The 25,137-nt window shown below is 39.7% G+C and overlaps 1 protein-coding gene across 5 annotated transcripts in view; it reads right to left on the bottom strand.

The window, feature by feature from the left end:
- Nucleotides 1–25,137, bottom strand: part of LOC117705458 (armadillo-like helical domain-containing protein 4) — an 89,875-nt gene that overhangs the window by 33,748 nt on the left and 30,990 nt on the right. For all 5 annotated transcript variants that reach the window (XM_076931126.1, XM_076931127.1, XM_034498132.2 and 2 more), the window contains one exon: nucleotides 24,849–25,112. In XM_076931126.1, coding sequence (XP_076787241.1) covers nucleotides 24,849–25,112 — 264 coding nt within the window. The remainder of the gene's footprint in view (nucleotides 1–24,848; nucleotides 25,113–25,137) is intronic.

Below are 25,137 nucleotides of genomic sequence, written 5' to 3'. Positions count from 1 at the left end.
AACCAGCCTGGCCAAAGTAAATCAAGAATTACCCGTGCTTTAGAAACATGACTAATCAATGGGTCAGCCACCTCAAATATTGGTATTGAAATTTTGCCTTAAACAATTTAGCAAATATTGGCTATCACGTTATGAAATTGTCTTGATAATTATTCATTCATTTGCTTTCCCTGCAATGCTCCCTTGTTACCTAGCTCACACAGATTAGTTACTATAACATCCTAAATATAAACATTTAGTTATACTCTAAGTGGAAACACCTATAGGCGTAAGCAGGCAGTTATTTATGTGTTTCTGATGTGCTAAGACACAAGTGTCATTGTACACATTCTCAAAGACTTCATTCACTACAAGATTCAACACAGAATCATTACTGGTTGAAGGAGAAGACAGAATTATCAAAGACTAAGAACCAAGAATCCCCTTAAAATAAACATACTTCTTTCTATACATCAAGAGTGCTCTATTCAATAAGCATGTTTATGACTGTCATATATGCCAAGTATATTGTTATTATAAAATCTTTTATGAAAAGCTACTTTTTAGTGGAAATAAAATAGTTATAAAAGACAGATAAAGGGAATTAGGTGGGAGAGGAGATGGGAAGAGGAATAGGGGGTCAGGATCAGATATTGGGAGGAACAGGAGGGATAGCCAGATAGCCATGAGAATGAATAGAAATCTGCAATTGACTTGGGGGCATCTCCAGGAAGAGAGACCTGGGATAAGGGAAGCCCCAAAGAATCAATGGGGATGTCCTTAGCTGTTACTCACAGCACTGGGATATGGAACCTGTAGAGGCTACCTCCTGTAGCCAGGCAGGAACCCCAATGGAGTGATAGGGACACCAACCCACTCACAAAACTTTTGACCCAAAATTATCCTGTTTACAAGAAATGCAAAAAAAAGGGCATGGAGCAAAGACTGAGGGAATGGCCAACCAGTAACCAGCCCAACTTGAGACCCATCGCATGTGCAAGCACCAATCCCTGACACTACTCTGTTATGCTTGCAAACAGGACTAGCAAGGCTGTCCTCTGAGAGACTCCAGCCAGTAGCTGACTCAGACAGATGCAGACATCCACAAACAGTGGATGAAGCTTGGGGACTCTTATGGAAGATAAGAGAGAAAGCTTGTGGGCCCCAAAGGGAATAGAAACTCCAGAAGAAGACCAATAGAGTAAATCAACCTGAATCCTTCAGGCTCTCAGAGATTGAATCACCAACCGTAGAACATACACGAACTGGACCTAGGCCTCCCTGAACATGTGAAGCAGATGTGCAGTTTGGTCTCCATGTGGGTCCCAAACAACTAGAGCAGGGGCTATCCCAAAAGCTGTTGCCTATACACAGGGTATGTTCTTCTAGCTGGGCTCAGTGGGAGAGGATGTGTCCATTCTCACAGAGACTTGATGTGCCAGGGTGGGAGGATACTTTACCCCCCCCTCCCCCCCCGCTCAGAGGAGAAGGGGAAGAGAGAAAGGGAAGGATTGTGGAAGGAGTGACTGAGAGTGAAGCAGTGAGTGGTATGTAAAGTAAATAAATAAGTAAATAAATAAATAAAACAATGCAGTTCATTATTATGAGGCTATTGAAATCTAAATGTGACAATTTTTGACCTTTATTCTTTTGTTTTCCTATATAGGCAAAGATCTGTAGACCTTTAGTCACAAATGGTGTAATTTTGGTCTTCTCCTCTAGCTACTTTATAGTTTTTTATCCAAATCTCAAATAAATAATATTATCTTTTTCTCTTAAAAAACAAGAAGAGCTCCTTTTTTACAATTCCCACCAGAGTATATAAAGCATTCATTTGAGAATTCATCAGAACTCAAGAGTTTATCAAACTATTTTTTACTGTCTACTGTGTTATATGACATTGTGCTGTGTTCAGGGTCAATTTTTTTATTGTAAGATTTAAGACTAATTCAGAACAAAACCAGACAAATCAACTGTTGATCAAGTAAAGTGGTATGGTTTCATATTTAACAAAAAGGAAAAAATAAAAGCTCAAGACAACTTTTGTTAGCCAGGGTACTATTTGCTCTTGCACTGAGTGAAGCTCCTTCATGGCTTCAGAGTTTCTGAGCATGTTACTTCATGCTCTTCACGAAAGATTCTTAGCCATCAATGGCATTGAACAGCAATGGTTCTAGCCAGCAATGACATTGCACAGAGATGTTTTAGCCAGCAGTTTCACTGACCATCAATGAGCCTACTTGCGCCCACTGCATGATTATAGGCTCTGTATAGCTTTGAACCTCCAGCCTCCAGAAGCTACCACAAATCACAATGTAGGCTGAGTATATCATACATCATCGTTCACTGCCATGCCCAGAGAGCACGCGTTTTTCTTCCAATTTCCCTCAAAAGAGCCAAAGGACAATAGTGAATTTCTTATAGAATCTCTTTCCCTTCCTCTCAGTATAAATCCACATTGTCCTTTAGAAGCAGAGTCTTTTCTGACCTGATGTACTGTACAGCAGAGTCTTTTCTGACCTGATGTACTGTACATTTCTCTCTCTCTCTCTCTCTCTCTCTCTCTCTCTCTCTCTCTCTCTCTCTCTCTCTCTCTTTTAACTCATCTTTAACTGTCATATCATTTATGGGGGATAGTGTGATGTTTCAGTACACAGATACATCATTACATTGTACTCCACAAATAGGCTGAAGCAATGTTGAGTTGTAAGCCACTCTATAATATAGTCCATGTGGCAAGAAATTGAGGACAGCTTCCAGCCAACAGGGCCTCTTGCAACAATTCAAATTCTGCCACTAAATGTGTAAACTTGGAGGCAGGTCTGCTCTAGTCAAGCCCTGGGATGAGCCTCAACCAATCCCTCCAAGGTGAGCTCCTGAGGCAGAGGACCCTAATAAGCTGTGTCTTGCTCTTTGCATCTCCAGAACATCTTGCCATGTTAGTGGTCTCACTGTCTGTTTACTTCATGTCAAATGCTCATGGACTTTTAGATACTCTTAGGAAAATTCTACAACTACCAACTGTGATTGACCAGTAGTATTTACAAAATTTTGTCTCTGGGAAGAATAAACAACTCCTCCACATCTTCTACCATTTACAATGACAAGCCAAGGATTAATTCCATCAAAGTATACTCTGGGAAACCAGTGAATTATTAAGCTTACTTACAGAGCTATGGGTGAGGCATTAGAGGCAGAGGAACATGGTGGGGATGGATCTAGTGTGGATAAGAACTCTCCCATCTCTGCCTGAGTCTTCCCCAGCCTACATAATCACTCTAGCCCCTAAAACCTCAAGGTCACCTGAAATTAGGGCACAATCTTCTATAACCAGTCAGCAAGAGTGGTGGGATATTCAGTGAGGTTCCAGTGAGGAAATGTCAACTCTGAAGGGGCACAGCTGTGCCAGTCTTCTGACAGGAGGCACAGCTGAACCCTGGTGAAGGCAGCTATTATGCTCAGAGGACAGTACAACAAGGAGTCAGTCCTAATGAAGGCAGCGCCCCACATACAAACACATTGTAACATGGTATAGTCCTGTCTCTGCATGCCAGTCAAGAAAGCCAATTCTCTTCTACAAATTGACCACCGGAAACAAACTGAACCAAGAAGAGGGAAATTCACAGAGCAGAGAGCATTTGCAGTTGCCGTAGCTGAGGAGAGTAAAGTAGTGAATGAAAGCCCTTGCCTAATTAACGTGTGGTGGAGAGATGAAATGCCTTGGAGCTAGAGATGATGGCAGTGAAACAGCATGGATAGTAAATGCCACCAAATTCCACACTTTCAAATTGTGAGTGGATAAATAAATTTGGTGTGAATTTTATTTATGTGATTGTAATGCAATTTTTTTCTCAATTAAGAAAAAGTGTAATATTAGAAAGAAAAACATTCTAGCTAGGCATGGCAGTGAATACTCACAACCTCAGCACTTGAGAAGTTGAGGTAAGACTACCAGGAGTTCAAGGCCTTGTCTACATAGTGAGCTCAAGTCTAGCCTGGGTAATGTAAGAATCAGTCTCAAAAAGTATGGACAGGAGTCAGTGAAAGACTTTAAAGAGTTCAGGAAATGTTTTTAAACCATAAAGAAATCTTAGAAGAGGATCAATGTGGTCATATCTCCATAAGAAAAATGAAAAGCAACTTGCTACATTCTAAGTTCAAATCATGCATTCTACATAAGTTACTGATCATAAAATTTAACTTTAATATTATAGTTATTTATATTACAAGTGCATGCGCAATTTTCAAGATATATAAATGTAAAATAATTTGTATTCAAATCAAAGTCCGGTCAACAATATAACTAGGTGAATAAAGATGCCTGCTACCAAGCCTGAATCCTTAGTGGGATCCCTGTACCCACACGGTAGAAAAAGAGAACAGAGAACAAAGCCCTGTAAGTTGTCTTTTGACTTCTACACATGCTCAGTAGGACTTGTGGGTACACACATGCATGCACACACCCCACACACACCCACCCAAACACACACACACACACACACACACACACACACACACACACACACACTCACAGGAAAAACTCAGACACTTCTGAACTGAGGCAGGATGAGGTTTCTTCTTGGCCTCTGAACTTTCCCTGTCAAAATGAAGGTTTTCAAGCCTCAATTATCAGTGTTGTGTTACCACAGGTAGGCACAATGCCATAAGTAAGCACTTTACTCTGTAATTAAATAATAATCTGAAAATTAAAAAATAAAACCTTTTAGTTCACATCCCAGAAAATGACTGCTAACTGATTATAAACATTGATTTCACATGCGTGGATGTGACGGGGTAGAATTTCCTTATTTGCCCTCCCAACAGAAGAGCTCAGTTGCTAACATCCTTGCAGTAAAGGAGTACTTACGTTTCCACTATAAACTTTACATAAAGTTTTACATGCACCTCACTGGCAACAGTAACTGTCTCTACCTGAAGCATGTTGTAGTCCTGAAAAAGGTTTTTTCCTTCCTTCCTTCCTTCCTTCCTTCCTTCCTTCCTTCCTTCCTTCCTCCCTCCCTCCCTCCTTTCTTCCCTTTCTTTCTTACTTCCCTAACTCCTTCCCTTTCTCCCTCCCTCCTTACTTTCTTTCTTTTTTCTTTTGCTCTTTATGATGCAGGATCACTGTGACTGTTATGGATAGACACAATCATATTTGACTTACTCTGAACCTAAGATGTTCTGCAAGTCTCAATGAGGTCTGACTGTTTCCTTTGGAAAAGTGTCATTTGGATTTGCTATTAATGACACAGAGTGGATCTGGCTGGAGAAATAGGAGAAAGTTGTACCTTGTTTCTCAGTCACCAAGAAAGTGTGCTATTTTTTAAATGTATACTTTATCTTTAATCATAAGAAGGATCTAGTCCAAACTTGTCATAAGTGATCCAAAAGAGATCATGAGAATGATCTTGTCCATCAGTTCAGTATCTACACAAAGATATGAAGGCAAAAGATAAGCACGCCATTTGCAACCCGTTTCTTCTTTTCCGCAGTTGCTGACATTTGCACTGAGGTATGAAACATTGTAATAATTACGTTCATCCATGCATGCATGCAGCATATATGTGTTCATTTGTTCCATACTCACAACAACCACTTATTACAATATGCAGATACTATGGCAGGCCATAGAAAATATCAATATGTAAAAGGCATGAATGGTCTTCCCTCAAGATCACAGTCTTTGGTCTTGGGATATGGCCCAGTTGTCAAGAGCACTGGTTACTCTTCCAGAGACCCCACGTTTGATTCCCAGAAACCACATGGCAGTTCACAAACATCTGTCACTCCAGTTCCATGGAAACCAATGTCCTATGTGGACAGACATACATTCAGGTAAAACATCCATATACATAAGAAAAAATAAAATAAATTTAAAGAAAAAATCAAATAATTTTTTAAATTAAGCTTACAATATTTATTATAAGGAAAACAGACAGTAACAAACTTAACATAGTTAGCACAGGGCTGTGGTAGAAACAAAGGAACATTTATGTCATAAGGGTTCCCCCAAATTAGACCTTTATATCTGTTGTACAGCAAGAGGGCATCTCATAAACAGAGGAGGGGGGATTAAGAGAGAGAATTGCAGCCAGAGAGGCCTAGCTATGGATAGCCATAGAAGCATGGGAAAACACTGCCTGCTCCAGTTGAGAGGATTCAGAATGCCAAGTACAAAGTAAGCAGACAGCAATGAGGTAGCAAAAGGGGGCTGTCCCACGGGGGGATTTGATACCCCAAAGTTCAGAGCTCCAAAGCCATGCAAGGGAATGTTACTTTTCCCTGTAAACAACTGGGGTGGCCAGCACAAGACTTTCATATAAAATGGACTATATTGTCTCATGGAAGTTGTCCCTCAGAAGCTGGCATCAGTGGCTCAGTGAAGATGTTGCTGTTTAACAGAGGAGATGAGACTGTGTTTCAAAACAGTATCTGAAACCATGTGGAGAACAGACTGGAAGTGGAAAAGACTGCACAAACAGGGTCTTGGGCTCTGTATTCCTATAAGTTTGAAGAAGAAAAGGTTGATAGTGCCTAGAGCACTGGAGGAAGGGTCATGTCAAGGGCAGAAACATAAAGTCAAAAGGGAAGATAGGCCAGTACATTGCAGGTGGGTGACCTCATATCAGGCAAAACCTTTTTGTCTTTATATAGATGAAAACATTAAAGGTTCTGAGTGATTAAAGGGTTTGCTCAAGACCATATCATATGAACACAGCAAAGCAGTAAGCTCATCCACCCCACTATATTACTATGCTTTTTCCTTATGTTACAGCATCACTAAACTCTCCTGACTTCCAAACACAGACATGAAAGACCCCAGGCACAGGGAATATGGCTATAGGATCTAGAGATTAGGCCAGCCTGGGCTACTTGGTTGAGTTTAAGAGCAGTTTCAGCTACACACATACATACACATACCCCCCCACACACACACACAAATGAAATAGACACAAAGACACACATAACTGTGCAGTAAGCATTTCATTATACTGAACCTGTATTTTGTAACCTGGCATGTGTAAAGGTTTACTTGTCTAAAGAAAATGGTTGGAAAGATCATACTAGCCGTAAGCCATACTTTTTATATAATGAGTAAACAAAGAATTGAATACAGTAAAAAGATAATGGCAGTCCTGAGTTAACTTTTTGAAAAGATGAAACAAAATAGTAATAGCATAAAAAATAATAAGATCCTTGCTTCTGCGAGGTCCTAACTGAAGGCAAGAAGCGTTGCCTGTGATCCACGGAGCACACTTCCTTATAATACAGATTTCTAGTCCCCTTAAGAGGAGACCTACACATTTAGTTTTACTCATTCAAGATTCAGTCTTTGGAACAGATGAATTGAATTTGGATTTTATAATATAGTCAGCAAGCCATTCGAGATACAGGTAATATGAAAGAGGAATTTCATGTTTTATGTCCACCTTTATTTTGCTATTACCTGGTTAAAATGTTCAAGACTGAATGCATGCCCGGTCCCTTCCTGTCTGCCAGATCCACTCTTGTCTATGCTTTTTCAACTCCTCTTGCATATTAATCAAAGCACCTCAGTGTGAAATGAATGAAATTCTCAGGGTAAGTCAGACTGATCGACATTGAATGTACCTTACACATACCACATGCCAAAATACTGAGAGCCTCTCAAAGTATTTCAGTGCAAAAGTCAAACAAAAAGCATATCTAGGTTGGTCAGTGGGTTACACCTCTGATTGAAAAATACCAAACTTACAAAGCCTATGATTAACATTATTTTAAAAAAATGTATAAATGCAAAAAGGGAAAGGGGGCATGGGATAGGGGTTCCCTAAGGGGGGTGGGGGGGAATGGGGATAGGGGATGCCATCTGAAGTATAAATAAAATATCTAATAAAAAAAAAAATCCTTTAGGTCATAGATTTCCACAGCTTTTGGTTGACTGCAGCACCACCTACTGTTATATTTGAGGAAGTGCCATCTTTTCAAATGCTTATCGCAGATGATGCCCTAGACAAGACCCCAGGGCATTCAGATGCCACATGTCCGTATGCATAATAATCCTTAAAGTTATCTCTAAAGAGAGAACACTTCCGTGTTGATTTCACTGACATGTCTACAGAGAATTAGTCTCAAGACCCTGAAGAGCAGTTCCTGGGTACAGCACCCCTCCTGGGAGCCTGGCTAAGAGGTAACTGTCACAGCTGACTCCCAAAAGAAAACATCATTCATTCAGTTCCTGTTGTCTTAATAACACATTTATATTTGTATTTGGCTTTGTGAAATTTCCACTTCTTTGAGTACTTCTCCCATAAAAGTTGGCAACTCTAACCTAAATAAAAACAGTCTGAAACCTAAAATACAATGAGCCATCTCTTTGTCATCTTAAGAAGTAGCACACACATAGCCAGGCAGTGGTGGTGCACACCTTTAATCCCAGCACTTGGGAGGCAGAGGCAGGTGGATTTCTGAGTTCAAGGCTAGCCTGGTCTACAGAGTGAGTTCCAGGACAGCCAGGGCTACACAGAGAAACCCTGTCTCAAAAAAAAAAAAAAAAAAGAAAAAGAAAAAGAAAAAAGAAAGAAAGAAAAGAAGTAGCACACACACATTATTTCCTGGTGCCTCCTGTCTATGCCAGAAGATGCTCAGGGCTGGTATGGAGCAGCTGGCCCTGTACTACAGAGCTTACATGGCACGTGCAAGACTCTGGCTCAGGTCCCTGACACCACAAAAAATAAAGGTGCAAAGATCCCAGAGACAGTATTGGTTGTTAATAAACAAATCCAAACCCTGTCTGGTGTGAACACATTTACATGCAGTGCCTTTGACTTCTAAAGCAGTTATTATCCTAAAAAGCAATCTACTGCTGCTTTTTCTCAGCTCTTTGATCAATATGGAAGGAAGGAAGGAAGGAAGGAAGGAAGGAAGGAAGGAAGGAAGGAAGGGAGGGAGGGAGGGAGGGAAGGAGGGAGGGAGGAAAAAAGGAAGGAAGGAAAAAAGGAAGGAAGGAAGGAAGGAAGGAAGGAAGGAAGGAAGGAAGGAAGGAAGGACTTCATCAGGAAGTCATTCTTCCCAAGGTTGTGGTATGTTGAACTTATGTAAGTTCCATGGTGTGACTGTAGTGCAATGGAGCTGTCTGCTTAGGTTGGGGAGAAGAAAAAAAGACATTAAAATGGTGAAAAAAAAAGCTGGAAGTGGTGTTGGACACCTTTAGTCCCAGCACTTCCAAGACAGGGATGAGCAGAACCATGTGAATCTGAGGCCAGTGTGATTGACTTTATGTGTGTGTATATGTGTGAGTGTGTGTGTGTGGAGATGTATGTATATGTGTATGTCTGAATGTGTGTGTGCATATGAGTGTGTGTTGTGTGAGTATGATTATGTGTATGTCCATGTGTATGAGTGTGTGTGCATGCATGTGTGTGTGTACATATGTGTGTTTGTGTGTGCACATGTGTATGTATGTTTGCCAGTGTATGTGTGTGTACATATGTGTGCGTGGGGTACGTGTATGTATATGTGTGGTAAATGTGTGTGTGGTATGCGTGTCAGTGTGTGTATTTGTGTGAGTATGTGCATGTGTGTGAATGTGTGTGAGTATGTGTGTGCATGCATGTATGTGTGTGTGTGTGTGTTTGGTGTGGGTGTGTGCATGTGTGCAAATGCATGAGTGAGTACACCCTTGGTGGGGGCAGGGAAAAGGAAAGAAAAACTGTGTATGGGGGGAACGAATGAGTGTAAAGGCTTAGAACTTGGAGACCAAGGCTGGTGATCTGAATTTGGTCCCTGAAACTTGCATGGTAGAAAGAGAAAACTGGCTCTGAGAGTTGTTCCCCACCCCAAATGTACACCTGCATGCATGCAAATACACTTGTAAATGTAACTGAAGATTTTAATGGAGAGAGAGAGAGAGAGAGAGAGAGAGAGAGAGAGAGAGAGAGAGAGAGAGAAGAGAACATCTATCTGTAAATCTCAGAACATGGGATTTACAGCCAGGTGAATATGAGTTCAGAGCCAGCTTGGTCTATCTACATAGCAAGTTCCAAGATAATCAGGGCTAAGCAATGGAAGAAAAACATAGATAACCCAGTGCTGCAGGATTTTTCCTGCCCATTGTATTTGCAGTGAAGCTCGGTCACTGGATAGAGAAGTAGGCTGAGCGAGGAGTTGGGAGGAGAGGAAGAAGGAGAAAGAGAGAGGAGAGAAGATGGCGGCAGATGTCCGCCTGTCTGTCTCCAGCAGTCTAAGGTAGCTATTATTATCAAGGTTAAGTAAATGGCTTAGCAATTCTAATTGTGTGGGCATTTTGTGTATTGAGTATTTGCCGATATATAAATCTATTGAATAATGTTTAAGCATTAAGAGTCTTCATTCTACTGGGTACCACGAGGATGGCAGATATTGTCTGGGGTTGAGCCGAGCACTATGAGGGTGTCAGAGTTGGCCCAAGGGCCTTGCTTAGAGCCATGGATGCCATGGAGCTGACCAGCAGAAGCAGCAGCCACGCCAATATCTTGTGGGCACAGGCCTGCGCTCCTGGCCAGGCGGGCCGCTTGAGTGCGGGAACATGGCAGCGGCTTGGAGCCAGTCACTCCGCAGATTTTTCTAACACCACCTGCTACAGCCCAGACCTAGGGTCTCTTCTTACCAGTTGTGTAAAGGACCCCAAGTCCCATGTTCCTTGGCAGTAAAATAGGTCTATTAATTACTATACAACCCTACAATACGATTATTATAGGGACAAAGAAAGTAAAGTTTGGTAGAACTATGTAGACATTAAGGGATCCTGTAAGTTTCAAGTCATCTACAGTCACACTGGAATTAGTACACCTTTGAGTCTCTTGAGACATTAGCAAGAACCAATTTGAGAGGCATTAGCATCACAAGTAGAATTGTAGGTTTATGAATTTAGAGGGCCTGGCTTTCACTGTGATTAAAATGTTACTTTAGATGAAGTGACTGAGAGGATCATAGTGCCACCTCATGCTAGGCTGGAACCCAGGACTCCAGGGCACTGACCTGGGACCCAGGTGAGGGGTCTGCCACCCATGGGTCACCTATATGTTATAATGCTGCCATTTTCACAGTTCTCTACATTTCAGAGTAATCAGAGGAAACCTGGAGATGAAGACCTGCATGGCAGAACAGTGAATCCCAAGCTTCCAGGCAGCTCCCTAGCAGTATGGCAGCAGGCTTCTTCCTTAGTTGGGACAAAGCCTGCAGAAAGGAGTGGTGTGTTGGGAAATACAGCACACAGCTTCCTTAGCAAAGGTAGAAAGGGGTCTTGTGTGGTCACCTTAGACTCTGCATGCACATGGCTGACAATGTACAAACAGTACTAGCAGGTATCCTTTATTTCAAGTCTCATAAAGTAATCTATCACAGTGTGCTTTCACTATTTTTTGTTTGTTTCATATTTAGCCTATTGTTGGAATTAAACTATAATTTTCATACATTTATGTGAGTGTGTGTAGGTAAATGTGGGGTATCGGGTGCGCATGTACATACATGTATGCATGCATGTTCAGGCCAGCCAGTGGACAACCTTAGGTGTTATTCTTTGGGAACCATACACCTTGATAGTTTTGTTTGTTTGTTTCTTGAACAATATTTTTGAAAGGCTAACAAGTTCATCCCAGGACTCGTCAGCAGGAGCATCCAGGTGACTTTCCTGGACAGAAACCACTTGCTCTGTTCATCACTCCTGCTTTTCCCATTTCTTAGAGTGGCTTCTTTGAGGAATTGGGCGGAGCTCAGACCCAGAAAACTGAGCCAGTTTTACCTCCTGTGAGCCACACTTACCACTCCACTGCCTGTGCCTGTGCAATCCAGTAGAGTCAGGTCACTGTTCCCATTATCACAAGGCTCAAGGCCACCTTCCAGAAATTTTTTTTCCCACCTCATGGCTAAATGTGGAAGACCCAATGAAGTTGCTGAAGTAAGATGATAAGTGAGGGACTGTGGAAGGTAAGGATGAACAATGAAGTCAGTAAGAAATACGTTCATGAGCCATGGAGACCTTGGAGCTATAGTTACAACAATCAACCTTTCCCAAAGGTTGTGCTACACCTAGAATGTGTCTACATCCTCACTTATCCTACAAGCTGATCTTTAGCAATATAAATGCTGCTGAATTAAGGGCATGGTTTTATTTAACATATATGAAAAATGAATTGAGTATGATGGTGCATGCCTGTCATCTCACCATTGAGAATTGGAGGTTCAGTCATCCTTGGGTACATAGGGAGTGTGAAGACAGTTTAAACTATATAGTACCTTGTCTTTGAAGAAAGACAGAGGGAGAGAGAGAGAAAGAGAGAAACAGAGAGAGAGAGAGAGAGAGAGAGAGAGAGAGAGAGAGAGAGAGAGAGAGAGAGAATATGAGAATATTTGAATTTTGGAATAAGGAAATGTGACTACTAAGTATCTTTCACTGGAGTGTTACACCTTTGTGCATCATGTAATTACATCAGAGTTTGGAATAGTTCATTATTTATGAATCATTTCACAGCTCTTTCAATGGTAGATGGCTGCTAGCAACACAGGTCATTCTCTAATTAGAAATTTAGTAGTGGGATGACCCTTGTCCTTTGGAAATAGCCAGCCTAACACCCTTCATTCACATTACTAGCTCCTCACTCCAGACAAACCCATGGTTCTATGATGTCTACAATGAAGCAGTTGTGACTCCCAATTCCTTCATGAATTAATGAATTAGAGATAAAAATATTTGACTGCCATATCCATAATTATATCTTCTTTTAAAATGTACCCTATAGCAATATGAATTATTGATGGGCCATCAAAAAATCATTTAAGAAAGGCAATCCCAAGGGAGGTGCAATGAGCTCTCAGTCTTGTGATAAAGGGATAGAGCGATTCATGTGGGAACATCCCATATGCTTTCAGGTAATTGCACATCAAGATTCTGCAGTGATGAGTTTCTATAGTTGCTATGGATACTTACAGTCACTGACTCATAAAAACTCATCCTATTTCAAACTGTTGCTACCTTTATTCAAGAACAACTTGAAAATTCAAATCTGTTTAATTCAAAATTAGGTTCAGTCCTACAGATGTGGAAGATATTATGTAAAAATGCTCACAGTGGTAAGCATGCCTTCACTTTCAGTTCCTTCCCTGAGTTGTACAAATCTTCATGTCCATACATGACTATATACAGTCTTTATGTTGACTGGATGAAGCTTTGGAATGACCACAGATCTGGCTCTTGTATCAGGTTCTGTGAAGGAAGTTTTCTATGAGAAGTACAAGGGATCTGAGATAAACCAATCACCATAGACACTAATTTTCAAATATTGAAAGAAAAGGATCAAGTTCACTGTTTGACTTCACTCTCAGGGGATTGGAAGGCTTTGCTGTAAGTCCTTTCTCTGGCACTAATTGGAGATATAGGGGCAATTATTGAACTGCTCTGATTTCTATTGTAAACATGAAGTGCAGGCCTAGGGAATAGGCTTAGTGGGTGAAGGGCATGCTGGGCAAGATTGAAGAGTTCCACATCATAAAGTACAGGGGCAGTATGTTCCTACATACCCAGCATTTGAGAGGTAGAGAAAGTCCCCAGGGCTGGTTAGCCACAGCAGTGAGCTCTAGGTTCAACGAGAAGCCCTGTCACACAGCCTAAGGTGCTGAGTGATTGAGGAAGACAATCAATATCAGACCCTGGCCTCCTCAGACACTCACACCAAAGTACCCATAGGAACCTGTACACACACACACACACACACACACACACACACACACACACACACACACCGAGAGAGAGAGAGAGAGAGAGAGAGAGAGAGAGAGAGAGAGAGAGGTAAAATACATTCTTTTTCTAAACATGATTAAGTAAATCCAGTTACATTTGCTGAATCTATGCCAGATTGTTAATATTGTGGTCCTGCAATTTTTTAAAATAATCACTTTGATTAGCATAACCTTGAATTAAAAGATAAGAACAACCACTTGATTGATTTTTTGGACACAGCTGGAAGCCCTTCAATATCACCTTGGCTTACTGTCATTTTTTTTTCAAGAAGCAATTTAGACTTTATTTCTTCTTTTGTGAACATTTTTTTAGTTCTCCTACTATTTCTTCTTGTTTAATTGCCAGAAGAGCCGACTTATATGTTCTTGCATGTTAATAATTCCCCAAATGATCCCTATAAGTGCATTTTAATTACAAGGAAATTAGTTCGAAGCATTTTCCTGGAGTGTAATGTGCCATATTAATGTTTTTATTAACTGTGGCTGATGAGGGGATTGGCTTCTGGCTTTATTCCAAGGCTCCTTTTGCATTTCTACAAAGTAAAATCAATGATTGGATTTCACAGAACTACATTCCTAAAGAAGGAAAGGAGATGCTTTTAGTTCTCTAATCAGTATGATTCATTATGAAAAGGCAGGCAAGGGCTTCCAGTTCTGGGAAGGATTGAATCCCATCACCTCACTTGGAGGAATAAAACATAATAAATCAAGGAGAAGATGCAACACTAAGATATTTGGGTTTGGTTTCCAGAGGACTTTTCAAAATAAAATGAGTCTAAATTTATGTTAGATAAGCTTTGATTAAAAAACAAATATCTAGAGCCTCCTACAGGATATTAAAGATAGAAAAAAATGGAAAGAATTCTCAAACCAAGATTCATAAACATTTAACAGATGAGTTAAAAGTGAGACACAGAAAAAGCAACTCTATTCCTTGGTTTAATCAGTGGCAACAAGGACAGAGAATACATGATGTCTACCACTGTAGGCAAGACTAAACTGGATTCGGTCTTTAGTTAGAGCCTTCCAACATCTGTCTCTATAAGGCTATCTAATTAAATAAATATTTGCATTTCTCCTCTCTCTCTCTCTCTCTCTCTCTCTCTCTGTCTCTCTCTCTCTCTCTCTCTCTCTCTCTCTCTCTCTCTCTCTCTCTCTCTCTCTCTCCTTATTAAAGAGTCACTATGAAGCTATGAAGGCCTTGCAACTCAGAATGTATTTCAAGCATGTCCTAAACTCAGATATCTGCCACCCTAGTGCTGGAATTGAAGGCATATGCCAGTACACCCATACAATTTGAAAGTTTGTAAGGAAGTATTATTCTAAAAATAAAATATCTGATTTTCATCTGAGCCATAATCTTTACCAGTGAAGGTAACTGGCCCACTGTTTCCAAGGTCTGATCATTTCTATAGTACAAAATAGAACACGACACAAAACGTAAATCAAAAAAAAAAAAAAGGGTTGGAGTTAATGCTTAGTTTGGAGATCAAAAACCTGATAAAAGTACTTCCTAGTGTCTACAAATCTCTGGCTTCAATGTCTAGCAATACTTGCATGGATGCACATGCCTATAACTCCAGTACCTTCAGAGGTGTCAGAAGTTCAAGGTCATCCTCAGCTATATAGCAGATTTGATACCAGACTAGGCTGAATGACACCCTGTTTCAGAAAAAGTCTAAAATGTTAGATCATTCTCTGGATAATATAACTTTAAGATATTCAGAAAATAAATAGTAAGTGATGGGGGGAAAGATGAAAAAGATGGAAAATATACATAGTGGCAAGATTCTATAGTGAAACCTGTTACTTTGTGTTCTGACTTACAGAAATAACTCTTAAGTAATAAAATAGAAAGGTAAAGAAAAAAGAATCAATGATGAAAGAAGTTGTGGAGGAAGGAGAATCTAGGGTCAGACGTCAGTCAATTAAGTGCCCAGAGCACAAGAAAAATACCGAGTTCAATCCCCAACACCCATATTAACACTGAGTATGATGTCATACGTCTGCAAACACAGTGTTGTAGCTGCAGAGCCAGTGGGTTCCTGGAGCTCACAGGCCAGTCAGCACAGACTGACTAGTGGATTCAGAGGAGATGCTGTCTCAAAATATAAGGTGGAGAACAATTGAAGAAGGCATCAAACAATCACCTCTGGCCTATACTACTATGTTCATATATATCCATGTGCATCACACATAGGAATACGGGCCCTTAATGAAGGTTAGCACAAGTTGACCTTCATTAAGTCAGAATCCCTCCACTCCCTACTGCTGAACTGGTTCATGCAATGGAAGTTTATGTTAAAACTATCTTGTCTACAGATTACTGAGTTTGTGTTATTAAAATGAATTTGGGAGATGGGAGTCATTGTTTTCTACAGTTGTCAGAGCCCATATTGTGACTTATATTCTGTGTATCTATCTCATCTTTAAAAATGTGCCAAAGTAAAAGCAAGCAACAAGACAATGGAGGGTGCATCTGGAGGGTGTTCTTCAAGGCTTATACATTGATGGCATTGAAGTGGAAATTTCTGGTTTCTTTGGAGACACAAAGTGTGTCATATGATGTTTATCTGGAATCTGTCTTATGAGAGGATGTTTTGCTAAGAACAGACATGTGGTGTTTTCGACAAGCTGCCTTAAAAAGGGGGTATGTGATGTTTTGCTGGAGTAGACCCTTGAGAGGACATGTGATGTTTGGAAAGAGCATAGTATAACCCAACAGACAGTGGATGACTCTGTTGCATTGGTTCACCTTGCCTTCTTCTCTGATCATTGCTTGTTGTGACTTCACATAGAGAAATGCACCGAAGAATTTCCTTTGATATCCCGACAGCTTCTTGCCTCTTCTGTGGACTTGGTTGATTAGTAAAGTCTTGTGGTTGCTTCTAGATCGAACTGTTACTGATTTGTGAATGGTGTTTGTGAGTAGATCATGCTACCGCTGCTGATTTGTGTGAGCTGAATTGCTGATATCCCGACAAAGATTGGGATCACTCCAAAGAACTTTCTAAACAGATCCACATCCCCCTTTGCCCTATTAACCTTTCTCTTTCACTACCTCTGGTGAGTGGTAGGCTAGAAGGGAGGTCAAAGTGTTTAAAAACCATTCCTTATTAAAGTAGGTTTTGAAAAAAATCTAAGCCTGCATGGCATAACTAGTTATTAAAGTTATTAGTTATTATTAAAGGCTTTGGAGTTGTTAAAACCACTTTGAACCAGTATTATATAGAAATCCCAAGACAGTCCAAATCAGGTGAATTTATACTACTGTCTGATGCATAAACTTGGAGTCTATTATGAATATGACAGAGAATCCCCAGTGTCTGATGAGTTATGATTTTCCCAGGAGTCAAACTAATGTCTTTAAACATCCACCATAAATATAACTATAAGAGACAATGTCCCATCCCTTCTCCCAACTAAGCTGAAAAGTTTCAGACTGAGAGTGGCAGCTAGCTCAAAGTCAGCCTTCTCCCTGTTTAAGCTATCAATAGTAGTCAGTGCTAGATGTTAGGGTCTATGAGCTTCACAAAGGCATTCAGATGAGTTGGGTTCAGATTTTCATCTGTAAGAATGAAATGAGAATACCATTCACAGAAAGGAGAACGTGGGAGAAAGCTTCCTCCTCAGCAATGCTCCCTGCATGTCCCAGTGATTCTGATTTTGGCTGGACCATGGTAGAGGTTTCTACAGAGTAACTGAAGGAAGCATGGCAAGAGGCTCAGACATAGAAATTGTGCATATATCAGGAGTGCAGAAAAAGATCAATACATTTTAGGAGATTTTCTGATGCTTGACCTGTAGAACCCCAAGTTACTTGTTCTGATTTGAACATTTAATCTCTCCTTTGACTTTGCCAGTGTTGTATTTTGACTGTGTGTATTATCGTCCCTTTGAAGTACAAATACAACTTAAGCATCCCCAGGTAGCTTCACAATTCTTTGAGTGGGTCACATAAAATTTATTGCTACAGTGCAGTCAATCACTGTGAGCCATCAAAGTTGAAACATAATTGAACTAAAGATTTCTCTTTGAACTGGAATGTTTCATTCCTGGGAAGGGAATACTGAGGAGAACAGTTAAAGCATGCAGGTACACACTTAATTTTGAGTACATGTAGCCTTAGCTGCCCCAGTAACCCTCAACGCAATACTATGAACTCCACTGATTAACAATTGAAATGTCAGGGTGGGGGTGTAGCTCAATGGGGAGAGCATTTGCCTAACATGGAGCATGCATGAAGCCATGAATGTGATCCCCAACACTTCATGATGTTGACTGCTTGTAATTTCATCACTCAAAGCAGGATCAGGAGTTCAAGGACATCATATGACACATAGCCAGTGTGAAGCCAGACTGCAATTTGTAATAGTACTTTTTTAAAGCCTTAAAATTGACATTGTACTAATTTTTCTCAAAATAGGATTTAGAAAGAGAAGGGTACTTATGGCATTCTTTAAGTCGGCAAGGTGAATAGTATCTTGCTAATGGCACATTCTCTTTATTCCTCTTGAAATGAATGGATACTATCAATTGTCTCTGCCATAAATCCTGGGAGAGGGAGTTCTTCAGATAGTTGTTATATACATCAGTCTAAGAACCCACACATGTCATAGCACATCCCACGAAACCATGCATGATATAAACTCAGCTTGGAGATAGAGGTTGAAACATGGTCTCTTTCTGTAGCCCACACTACCTATAATTCACTCTAGAGCCCAGATTTTCTTCAAACTTATAGCAATCCTCCTGCTTCAGTGCTGGAGTTACAACTGTGAATCATGAAGCCGAGCTCATCTATCAATTCTTTTCTCTTTCCAGACACCTTCACACACTCTAGATGAAAAGACAACAGTAACTTATAAAACACAGCATCAAGAGCTGCTCGTCAGAGTCTCATGAAACATAAAGTGAAAGGAAATCTGGTGTCCATCCAATTCCATCCATTGTTTTCTTCAGGCTCCTCAGGACTGCTAACTGCTGGAGCTAATGACTTTCTGAGTTTCAGCCTTCTGGACATCTGGGAGCACAGTGGGGACAAGCTGCAGGAGTCCGTCATGTTGGTGTATTTGCCCTATTTATAGCCTACCTCCTGCTTAAAGAGAGGACTGAGAGAACCTCACAAAATAGTAACAAGAAGAGGTAAAAATAAATAAGTGGAAAATTCCCACAACAGGAGTGTTTAAAATTGCATTGGCTGAATATTGGGACATAGGCAGACAGAGACCTCCAAGTACTACTAATCTACAAGTAACATATGTTCAAATGAAAGGTCTATGAAGAAACAGAACCTTGGACTCAAAGGCAGTGTACATTATACGTTCATGCTCTGGAGGCAGAGAGATGTGGGCTCTTCATCTCTACATGAACCTACCTCTGCGTTTGACCTAATACACAAAAGGTCGGCATTCAAGTCTAGGACCTGTCGAGGAAAAACAGTCTTCAAAGAAAAGAGAGTGGCTTTAAACTCTAGTCCAGACACCTACTTGGGCATCATCTCTGGGACAGAAAGAACATATAAGCATTGGCAGATGCCAGACCAATCCCAGATCCAGGTGTCTACATCCACATTTCTTTCATGGGACCATGAAGTTTCTAAGGAAATTGAAGTTAGAACATTGAATTTAAGTCTTTTCTCAATGTGACTTGTAAAATGCTGAAAGTGGAAACACTGATAGTCCTGGGGGAATAGCAGAGAATACAGCTTCCTTTGCAGAATGCTTGACAATCACATATGACACCCCAGGTTTGATATCTAGCTCTATAAAAGACTGGATATGGTGGTGCAGCTTATAACACGAGCATTTTGAAGGTAGAAGCAGGGATCAGAAGTGGAAGTTTATTATTCTTGTCTACAGAATTTGGTTGAGACTTTGAGATCAGTCTGACAGAGCTCACAAGATCTCATTTGGGGGTAAAAAAAAAGCTAAAACCAAAATTATTAATATTTGATATACCACTAGAAGCAGTATGAGTTTTTACTATTGAAGACTTTATTCATAGTAGAGAGAAGCATGCTCAAATCTTATTCATACCCGTACATATACAGAAACTCCCCCCATGACAGGACAGTCCGTACATTCCATCTAGGACAGTTAATCTTAGCATCCCACTATCTTTTATAGCTATGTAGGTGAGCACACTGGTCTTGGGGATTTGGCCAATCTGCCATTTCTATTTGTGTTTTTTATACTTCTTTAACGTTTTTTCCCTCTTTCTTTTTATTCCATGCACACATTTAGTTGCAATAATTCCAGCAACCTCCTGAATGTTTTAAACCATATCTCACCATGTTCTTCATCACAATGCACTGACATTCACTTAGTGAGCACACTTTCCACTGTCCTTTAGAAAGCATCTCTTTCTTGCTGCCATAGAGTGTGTTGCATGATATTTAAGTATTCTGTCTTAGCTGTGTGTTATTTTAAAGAAACTGACAGAGGAAGATGAGAAAAGAATGTTGCCATGTCATAAGGCTGAGTCTTCCTCCCAGTCAAGCAGTCTGTGTCTCTAAGGCCTTCCCACCACACTACTGCAGTGCATCTTGCTTTGCTATCATTCCCAAACATATTTGTCTGTGTTCCTCTCTCTTTTATCTTGGAAACAACCAGATAAGGAAGCTGATAAATAATTCTCTGTGGCGTATAATGCATGAGAATTTTTAAATGAGTTGTCTTACCCATAGCAATTCTGCATTTTTCTAGGTCCTTCAGAAGGCCCTATAGAAAGGGTGACACAAACCAGTGGATGTCACTTCACCTTCTAAAGTCACACCTCACAGAAAGATGTCAACTAGATGCAAAGCAAAACCATGGCGATAATTCTCTTCTCTGCTTTGGAATTGCTCAGCCACTAACCTCACATTCCTGAGACTGCTCTCTGCTCTAGGATAATTTATGACATGGTAACATATCAGTCTTTCACTGCCTACAAAACACAGAGCACGTATTCAGTAGGGGCTCAGTGAATGCCCCATAGAAAGTAGACAGATGAGCACTGTTCCTGTATCTGCTGCCAGCATTCATCCTTAGACTATTCACTGAATATTTATAATGACTTTGAAAAGAACTCCAGAAATGTTATATTTTCTCAATCAAGTGCCCACTGCAATGTGATATGCAGGCTTTTGGAATAAGAATGAAGACAGCTATAATAATTCAGCACCGAGCTAACTGATGGTTTTTCCAAACCTCATTCCTCTAGAACATCAATCAAATGTTAAAGTAGCCAAAAATGGTCTCTTTGTGAAGAAAGACATAAATTAGTACCACATTTAAGCTTTCACCCAAAATTGATGAATTCAATACGTATTTAAAACAAAACTAGCTTAACAACACTAGTTACAGAATTCATTAGAGGGTAGAAGAGACCCAGATAAGAATGTACAAGCAATGAAGGCAGAGAGCACATCATAAATCACTGATGGACATGACTGATACACACTCAACACACTGCACCAATCGGATCTTCCCTGCCCAGGTGGTCACATGACTTAATCTCAACCACTTTCTGGAAAGATGACTTCTGCTGGAGGCAGAGCTCCTTGCTCTCAAAGCAATACACATGGGGCCATGCAGAAGACAAAATTTAAGAAAATTGGGGCCTGTGCATCTACAGATTTGTACTAGAAAGTTGTCTATATTTTCTGTTCTTACTCTATGGGGAGTATATTTGTATATTTACACTTTTGCTTATTTATTGTGAGAAAAAAAAGTAGATTTAAGATTACAACATCTGCATGCTGCCTACAGGTACCATACCGTAATACTTTCAAAATAGTTGAGCTCATTTAAATAGTGACAGAAACCTGTATGTGTTTCTTTTTGCTGTTTTAATAAATTGACACAAAAGCAGGGGCTTAAAACATCGCAAACGTATTACTTAATAATTTTAGAAGTCAAAGGTCTAGAATGGGCCTAACTGGGCTCAAATTAATGCTGGCAAGCTCCACTTCTTTTATGAGTGACAGGTGAATCTATTTTACTGGCTTCTCCATCTTCTAGGGGTTTCTGTATTTCTTCACTCAGGGCCACATTGCTCTAACATTTGCCTCCAACATCATATATCCTTTTTTGACTCTGACATTGAGTTTGTTTTCTCTGCTTGTTGATCGGGTTAGGGTTAGGAGATTTCCTTTGCCATTGTTCTTACTTACATAGGATGCCACGTATCCCAGGATGGCTTCAAACTCCCTGTGTGGCCTAGGATGACCTTGTACCACTGGTTCTCCAGCCTTTACTTCCAAAGTGCTTGGATTGCACTCATACACCAACGTGCCCAGTTTATGCCCTGCTGTGATCAAACCTTGGACTTTTCCTTCATGCTGAAATCATTCTACTATCTGAGTTATGCCTCCAATATGCTACCTATATGACTATAAAACCACTACTATCCAGACTAATGTCCCAATACCCATTTCAAGATACTTGCCTTTTCCACATAGGGTAAGATATCTAAAGCTTTTGGAGGTTAGGTATAAAATTTTTTTGGGAAGCCATTTTTCTACCCACCACAAAACATACCAGGAATAAGGAACCAGTCTGAAAGAATTGAGGACAGCAAATGAATTAATATTAACCCACAATTAATTTAAAGTTGTAAAGAAACATTTCAAGAAAAAGTTGGGTTAATAAAATTCTAGACACAGACACTATTTAATTACAATCTTTCCCCAGTGGAAGAAAGACCAGCTTTAAATAATCATTCCTAGTTTGGGTTTCTACAAAATCTGCAATGCTAGCAACAGTCTGATGAAATTAACTTACTGGAAAACTATTATGATAAAACACAAGAGATATTTAGAAAAATAGTAAATTATTATAGTAAGAATAAATACTAATATAACATAACAAATCAAAAGAAACGTACAAGGCTAGAGAGATGGTTTGCTGGTTAAGAACACTTGGTGTTCTTCCACAGGACATGCTTGGTTACCAGTACTCAGATTAGACAGCTTATAACTGTTTGTAACTTCAGCTCCAGAGAATCCAATCAGCTCTGCTGGATTCTATGAGCAGCTGTATACAGCATATAACACTTCCTAGACACATACCCATAACCAAAATAAAAATCAAAGTAAATTTTTAAAAAATAACCTGGACTAGGAAAATCACTTAAAAGCTAACAAATTGAGCTGTCAAAGGTGGTTCAGTAGGTAAAGTCACTTGGTGCCAAGCCTGGTGACCTAAGATTAATCTCCAGAACCAACATGGTAAAGGGAGAAAATCAACTCCCACAAATTGTACTCTAACTATAATATACTATAATATATGAGGTCTAGTGGAATGCATGTACACACACACACACACACACACACACACACAAAACTAAATGTAATTTATTTTTTTAAAAAGCTAACCAATCATCAAGTAGTTATCACTAATTTATAAACATTTTAATTCTGCTTAGGTAATGAAATTGGGAACCAGGACAGGAAGACATAAGAGATATTCATCCTAAGCCCTATGCCTTACACACCTTATTATTTCACACGTTATTACACAAAATTTGGGAGCAACTTAAGTGGTGACTTAGATAAAAAGTGTGGCATAGCCACACAGCAGAACATTAACCTGTTAGAACATCAAATATTGATGCCCATGACATAGTTGAATCTCAAAATCATATCACTAAGTAAAAGAAGCTAGAAATAAAATAATATGTATCTGCCATGGAACACTGTCCCTTAATCACAACATAGTCATTTATCATTTTAATCAGATTATCTGTGGTTACCTGCAGACAGTTCCTAACAAGATCCAACCTGTAGAAGGTCCTTCATAGTAAGAGAGTGAGAAGCATCTTTAACCCCTCACCCGAGATTACAGCCACTCAGTCCATCCTGCACCTCCCTCCTGCTGCATGACTAATCCATTTTCTGAGTGAGGAGAGTTCATTTTATTGACCACAACCCAGAAATATATGCCTGCCCAGTGCTGCTTGTCAGTTAATTTCTTTTTTTGTGGGTTATATTTTAGGATATAAGTGCTAGCCTTGGAGCCCAGACTTATCTCAAGCTAGCTACATGCCTGTGAATGTCTCAAACTTGTAACCTTCTTGCTTCAGCCTTCTGAGGGTTGAGACTACAGGTGTACACCACCATTTCTGAACAGCCTACTTACTTCTATAGGAATGTAATCTTTCTCTTATCTCTCTAGTAAAACAGAAGTTCAAATGTTCATCTCTATCACACTACAAATACTTTTCTTACTGCTGTAACAGAATATGTAACAGAAACAATTTAAGACATCATGGCAGAAGGCATGGTTATGCTCCTCACATCAAGGCAAAAAGGAAACAGGGAAAACAAAGAGAGTGAGGACCACATACAACCCCAAAGCAAACCACCATCTAGACATTAAGGGTTCATGCATTGGCCAGTGGGATGAATTTCATATTTAAACCATTACAACTATTTACTGTATATGATATTATTATATGATATTACTGAATATGGTATTATATGTATATGATATTATGTATATTATCTTATGATAATGATAATGCCACTGAGTAGAGAATCACATCATTTATAGATTGTTGTATTTTTCTGTAGCATATTTTGTAACAGAATGTATTTATATTTTAGTATTTTATTTCATAAATATTAAACCTTTTGTGAGGAGCATTTCAAAATAATGTGTGTTCACAAACTAATGTTCATACTATATTTGTTTATTTTATAATTTGATATGGTATTTTTATACCTTCATAAACTTGTAAAACCCTTACATAATACACACATATACATACATATATATGTATACACAAACACACACACACACACATACACACACTCAAATTCCTGACTCCAGCCCTTGTGCACTGCTTATTTAAATCTCTCCTTCTCATTTGAATGGCTTCCTTCTGGTAAGGAAAAATGGAGATCTTTCCAAAACATCAAGTAACAAGATTGGTAATGGAAAGTAGGGGATTGGAGTTGGCCATGTAAAACCACAGATGCAAAAATTTTGAGGAAATAACTGATAATTTACATACAAATAGATACCCATAACTATAGGCAGATTGTGTTTTTGTATGACAGATGTCAATGAAAGAAAACTGAAGTCTTAGGCAAAAGAGAAGAGAGAGAGAATTCAAAGGGTTCTTACCCAGACCTTGATTCTGCTGTTCCCATTCAATGGTCTCCGGCACCTGGTAGGTGGCTACCTCTAGTAGGTCCATACTTCCTGGACCTATGTCAGGTTCCTGGGACGTGATACCAGGCAGAGTAAACCCTGGTGGCTCAGTGTCACCATCGAAGTCCTTATACAAGGAGTCTGTCTCTTTATCTTCCTCATCCTCTTCATCTTCCTCATCTTCCTCTTCTTCCTCTTCATCTTCTTCATCTTCTTCATCCTCTTCATCTTCTACCTCTAGAAAACAATTAGAAGTAAAAAT

Source organism: Arvicanthis niloticus, chromosome 3 (assembly GCF_011762505.2).
Source record: "Arvicanthis niloticus isolate mArvNil1 chromosome 3, mArvNil1.pat.X, whole genome shotgun sequence".
Taxonomy (NCBI): domain Eukaryota; kingdom Metazoa; phylum Chordata; class Mammalia; order Rodentia; family Muridae; genus Arvicanthis; species Arvicanthis niloticus.
The sequence above is the reverse complement of the archived record's forward strand: the minus strand, read 5'-3'. Positions and strand labels throughout refer to the sequence as shown.